The 6,488-nt window shown below is 39.1% G+C and overlaps 1 protein-coding gene across 1 annotated transcript; it reads left to right on the plus strand.

The window, feature by feature from the left end:
• The first annotated feature begins 650 nt into the window (after positions 1-650).
• On the plus strand, positions 651-5,567 carry tac1 (tachykinin precursor 1). Its single transcript, XM_042011754.1, has 5 exons — positions 651-1,062; positions 1,873-1,975; positions 2,068-2,091; positions 4,925-4,981; positions 5,057-5,567. The coding sequence occupies exons 1-5, from the start codon at positions 949-951 to the stop codon at positions 5,101-5,103; spliced, it is 345 nt and encodes a 114-aa protein (XP_041867688.1). The 5' UTR covers positions 651-948; the 3' UTR covers positions 5,104-5,567.
• The last annotated feature ends 921 nt before the right edge of the window (positions 5,568-6,488 follow it).

The following is a 6,488-nucleotide window of genomic DNA, read 5'->3' on the forward strand; positions in this document are numbered from 1 at the left end:
TATAGAGGAATAAACCCATTTGCCAGATAACAAAAAGGTAAATAAAAAGTAACTGAAATGACTAAGAGCAAATAAAGACGCAGTTTTAGGTGCAAAATCCAGATGGACAAGCTGTTCTGTTGTTAGACATAGAAGCTATGGACTTTAAATGTGCATAGCTTTTAAGATTAACTGTATTTACATAAAGTCAAGTGCGTCATTCAGTGCTTACGTGAGTGTTACGTTATGGTGAGTGGACCCAGTCCCCTGTATCACAGCATGCCAACAGTCAGCAGTCTCCTCCCAGCAGTCTTAATAAAAAATAAATAAATTAGTGGCAACAAAATAAATAAATAGTAAAGAAAAAATTTAATCAGCCACATAAATAATAATAATAATAATAATAATAATAATAATAATAATAATAATAATAATTAATAAAAACAATAAAATTATATATATATATATATAATTTTATTGTTTTATTGTTATATAAATTTTCTATTATTATCATTTTATTTTATTTATTTGTAGAAGGAGCAGTGGTGATGAGTCTGTTGTGTGACTGACATTAATCATACTGAGGTAATATGATGTCGTTGCTGACCGAGTAATCAGACTACTGTGACTTCGTTACCAAGCAACGCTCCGGCTGCTATATAGGAGCGCCTGCGAGGCTCTGCTGACAGGAGGGCGCACGAGACAGAAGAAGACGAGAAGTTGCTGCAGAGGCTGAGCGCGCGGAGAGCTTGTTCGCAGACAGAGGCGGGACACACGCACGCGCTATGGGACTAACTGTTGATCTGTGAGAGAAGAAGCAGCGCGCGCACAGTTTCAGCTTCGCTCGCGTCTCAAAGCAGCTGAAATCTCTTTGTAGTTTTTGTAGTTTCTGCTTCAGACAACAGATTTTCTTTGTTTGTTTGAGAAATATTGTGAATTTTAAATACTGAGTCAGGAAAAAGCGGCATCATGAAGTTTCTGCTTTTTCCCGTTTTAATGGCTCTCATCGCCATCAGCCAAGTTTTTTGTGAAGATGACCCCCAAGAAGGGACCGACTACTGGACAAGCAGTAATCAGATTCAGGTAATATTTAATATTTATCTCGTTCATTTAAAGTCTAAATATGATGAAAGGATGAAGATGAAGGAAATTTATTTGATCAAATTGAATGAAATGATGTCATTTTAGGGATTTTTCTTAAGATAGAAAGGGATAAAGTAGCAATAAAGACCTGCAGATCTTCATTTTATGCTACTTAAACCTAATTAACATTGTAAAATGCTATTTTATTTATTGATTTTGACTGTTAACATTCATTCTTGTTATTCTAACTTATAAAAAAATCATTTAAAAAGTTTGAGTCTGAAACCAAAATCAAATGAGACCATCACGGTTCCTTGAGAGCTCCACAAACTCGAGCTCTGCAACATGAGATTTATTTGTTTACTTATTTTTCAGTAGTTGGAGCAGAAATCCAAGAAGGAAATTAAATAAGCCGTAAGTGCACAGCATGCTGTGGTCCAAAGCAGCTCCATCGACATGAGACGCACGTCTTATGTTTGACATTGTGAATTGGAGACGCGCCAAGCTGAACCTGCTCCTCCAGAAGCTTTAACTGCAGGCTGGGGCCATTTTGCAGATGAATGAACCTACAATAAATCATTACAACTTGGTGTGCAGGCCATTAGTGGCCCCTTGATCCAAATCTCAGTCAGACTAATGCTTTCTGTAGAAATATATCTTGTGATGGAAATAGAAACAATTAATAAAAGCTACAGATCTGAGCCTTGTGTGGATTATTAGTGTAGTTTACATGCGATGGTGGACAATCATGTGCATAAATTCCAGAAACTTTCCCCCCATTCTTATGATTTTTCCTTCCTCCCTCCTCAGGACGGCTGGCTCTCCAGCGACCCATTCAGAGAAATCCTCCTGAGGAAGACGAGAAAGCCGCGGCCACACCAGTTCATCGGCCTGATGGGGAAGCGCTCCATGGGTGAGAGCTTCTCCCTTTTCTGTCCAGCTTTCCTCTTCTTCTGCAGGTTATCGTCCTAACGACACATTTGCTCTTTTGCTTTGTTTCCACAGCAAACTCACAGATTACCCGCAAAAGTAAGTCCTGCATTTCTGCCTTTCTTTGCTTTCTTTGCTCCAGACATGTAGTGGGTCCGTGCAGCAGTCAGCATTAAATAATTCCACCATGAAAATGACTGAAAATGGAATATGATCATTTATTAATGCCACTGCACCAATTCACAGGGAAAAAAAAGTGTAAGTGACCTCATGCCAGAGTCATGAGGATGAAAACAGCACCTCTCTGGATGACTTGTGTTTTCTGCCAGTATATTAGCCATACTCACACTTTATCCTTTTAAGGAGTTCTTCTTGTTTAAGCTGTGAATTTTAGGATATAAACTCCTCTCCTGTGAAATATTTCTATTTGTAGTCTTCTTTGTCCTCAGTGAAAACCTCGTCTCTGAAATTAAATTAAACTCACTTTGACAAAAACAACAAAACTTTATAAACATAAAATGTACAAGCAGGTCCATGTTTGTGAAAACCAGATAAAGTTGTTTCTTCTTATGTGTAATTTGCATTTTTTCTGACATTAAAGGCATGAAAATATTATTATAGTCCATGTTTTCATCCCCAAGCCTGTGCAGACATCAGCCCGCCCCCTCTAAAAGAGGAATACATCAGACATTTAGACTCAGTACAAGCAAATTCTCTGGCAGTGTTTCGCCCACAGTATTAGTAGTTTGAATTAAATTTTTATTTCAGTGCACAGTGAAGGCGAGGGAGGGGTTTAATTAACTAACAGCCACAGCAGATGAATTCTTTGTTGTTTTATTGGGGGTGGTCCAGAGCACACATCTGTGTGACAAAATAGACAAAAGGCACTGAGGCGAAAAAAAGCCAGAAGGGGATTTTCCTTTTATTTTATTATTTTTTTAATTTATATTTTTTATTTTATTTATTTATTTTGCTTTATTTTAACCTTTTCTTAACTACACCTGTACAGGAGGCAGCATGAGATCAGTGCAGTTGTCTGCAGGCAGCAGGAAGCAGCAATGCTAACATGTAGCATAGCAACATGATGGGGAGAAACTCAGCTAAAGTACTCCACCAAGCATCAGCATCCAAACCAAACAGTTACGGGGATGTAAGAAAACATGAGCTTCTCAAGCAAACCACACGAACACCTGGAAACCTGCTAAGGTTCACTTTTTACTTTGTACTGTAGCACAGTTCCTCATCAAATGTTACTTTACTCATCCCAGGATTACTTTACTCAGTCCTAGGATTACTTTACTCATCCCTGGGATTACTTTACTCAGTCCTAGGATTACTTTACTCATCCCTGGGATTACTTTACTCAGTCCTAGGATTACTTTACTCATCCCTGGGATTACTTTACTCAGTCCTAGGATTACTTTACTCATCCCTGGGATTACTTTACTCAGTCCTAGGATTACTTTACTCATCCCTGGGATTACTTTACTCAGTCCTGGGATTACTGTACTCAGTCCTAGGATTACTTTACTCAGTCCCGAGGATTACTTTACTCATCCCTGGGATTACTGTACTCAGTCCTAGGATTACTTTACTCATCCCTGGGATTACTTTACTCATCCCTGGGATTACTTTACTCAGTCCTAGGATTACTTTACTCATCCCTGGGATTACTTTACTCAGTCCTAGGATTACTTTACTCATCCCTGGGATTACTTTACTCAGTCCTAGGATTACTTTACTCATCCCTGGGATTACTTTACTCAGTCCTAGGATTACTTTACTCATCCCTGGGATTACTTTACTCCTCCCTAGGATTATTTTACTCAGTCCTAGGATTACTTTACTCATCCCTGAGATTACTTTACTCAGTCCTAGGATTACTTTACTCAGTCCTAGGATTACTTTACTCAGTCCTAGGATTACTTTACTCATCCCTGGGATTACTTTACTCAGTCCTAGGATTACTTTACTTGTTGAATAGGGCTGCTGTCCTCTGGTTTCCACTGAAAGTAATGTGGTTTTCTTTGAGGAGGAGATAACGTTTACATGTTCTGTGTGAATTTACTCTGACACAGTAACATGTATGTTGATTGTCACACGTCTTTTCTTTTAGACCAGGATTATTCATACAGCCCAAGTAGTTGTAAAGATAATTCATTTTGGGAATGTCATTTCAGATAGGAGGAAGAGAAAGGGGCCTTGTTAAGAAGAGGTTAAATTAGTCATCCACTCAGTGATGCTACGGCGCAGCATTAGTGCACATACGTCTAATTTATTCCTCTTAAGCAGGCACGACCGTGTCACTCATCATTACAGAGAGGGAGAGTGCTGGGATCAATGCCCCAAGGACACGCGAGAGTTAAATTGGATTGTTTACGCCTGTGATGGATGGATGGAGCTATGCATCTCACCATCTCTCCCTCCACTTACAAGGATGCTCTCTACACTTCTGAGATAAAGAACGATTCTAGACAAGACAGCTTTTAGTTACTTCTGCACGTCAGTGTCAAGACAGGTTTTTACAGTTAACCCATCAGGGTAATGCTAATATTGATTTCTCTTTTGGAATAATATAAAGTATTCCCCAGAGGCTGGCTGTAGTTTTACAGCATCCCAATCCAATACAGCCCCGCCGCCCCCCTCATGATCATATTACAGGCCATTACTGTGATTGACAGGAGCCCCCATCAGTGTGCGGTGCAGCTCTTCATCACATTTTCATCCCTGCAGACCTGATGGGAAAATGAGTCACAACCTGAGCGAAAACGTCATCCTAGAATCCACATGCTTCCAATTAATCCCAATCTCGCTATTTAGATTCCTGTGAGGTTTTTATTATAAGATTACACAAGAAAAAGTGTAGACCTGATACCTTAAAGGCCTTTTGGCCTCCAGTTGACATTTAAATTCTCATTTTTTTCCTTTAAAGGACATAAAATCAACTCATTTGTTGGACTGATGGGGAAAAGGAGCCAAGAAGAGCCAGGTAATTACCATTCTGCTCATATTTTAAGTTTCATGTTTCGCCCGAGCCTTCATGAAAACCGTCTTCCTCCTGCAGGATCCTTCGAGTGGAGCACGTTACAGACGTACGACCAGCGGCGCTGAGCCTGCTTCTCATCTCATCATTCCTCACCCGTTCAAAGGCGGGTACTGATGCTGGCTTTTTCTTTTCTCCAGACTGTGTATAGCTGTTAGTTGAATAAACATGATTGTTTCCACATTGTAGTGATGTAGCGCTGCTCCGTCTCTGTTGTCCCAGCAGCAGCTTCACTGGGACCGTTTCATTGTCATTGTTAAGTGGTTTCTGTGAGTTTTCCACCATCTGCCAAGCCACAAAGACCAAATGTTGTTGTGGGCCATCAAAGCAAGGCTACGCCCAAGGGTTTGCTGAAAACTGCCAACTTCTCTGCATAGTGCCTCGTAACTGTTTAACTGCAGCTGTTCTCGGGTTCATTTTGGCTTTTGAGTGATTTAGAAAAGCTGTCATGTTCTCCACCTGCACATATGGTGTCTTAGGACAGTAAATCTGTTTATTTTAGCCATTAAAATTATTTTCTTTACTGGTTAAACTTCCGTTTAATTTGTGAACTCGTGATTTGTGTGAAGAGGGCGCCCTCTGGTGACAGCTGGAGGTACTGCGACAAACACCAGCAACCAGCCAAAAGATGCTTTTGCTTCAGCAGCAACACATTTGCAACATGGAAAGTTGTCAGAATAGGATAGATTCAAGTGTTTTACTCATGAAGAAAAGCAAAACTGAAAAATAAAACCGACACATTCATCAACATTTCAGTTTACAACCAGTTTGTGTCAAATGAGACGCTGAGGACGTCCTGGACAGACGGGCTGGAGCATCAGTTGAAGTTTGAGGGAAAAAGAAATTAAAGTAAAACCCCAAAATATATAAAATAGAAACTAGTGAGAGTATTTTACCTGAGCCATTTAAATAACTGCATCAGTGCCCCCCAAGAAAAACCAGCTTTTATGAGACCTGCTGTTTCTGGAATAAAGCGGAACGGAAGCTGTGTCCTCGAAGAAAGAGACAAAACTAAGCAGCCAGTCAGCAGAAGGCAGAACTTTATTGCTACACGTGTGAAATGACGACGATCATGGCTCAAATGAAGCAGGGAGAAAAGTGCCTAAATGAAATTACCTTATTTTATCAAAATTTGAAATAAATACGTTAATAAATTAGTACGAAATTAATTTAACTCAAATTTTATTTTACATAAAAACACGATTTCTCTATTTAATTAGCTGTATTGATAAGTATTTTAACACCAAATCTTCTCATGTTCAAAAGTTCTCGTGACGCACCTCAGAAAACATTAAATTATACATAAATTATACAAACTCCTAAATCAGTTCAATTTAAATGACTTAAATTATGAATTTAATACATTTCACATTTTCAGTAACTACAAACACAATTAGACTCATGTTTGTATCTGACGACACATTTAAGTAGTTATTGATAAATTTAGTTATTT

The sequence above is a fragment of the Melanotaenia boesemani genome, chromosome 17, assembly GCF_017639745.1.
Source record: "Melanotaenia boesemani isolate fMelBoe1 chromosome 17, fMelBoe1.pri, whole genome shotgun sequence".
NCBI lineage: Eukaryota > Metazoa > Chordata > Actinopteri > Atheriniformes > Melanotaeniidae > Melanotaenia > Melanotaenia boesemani.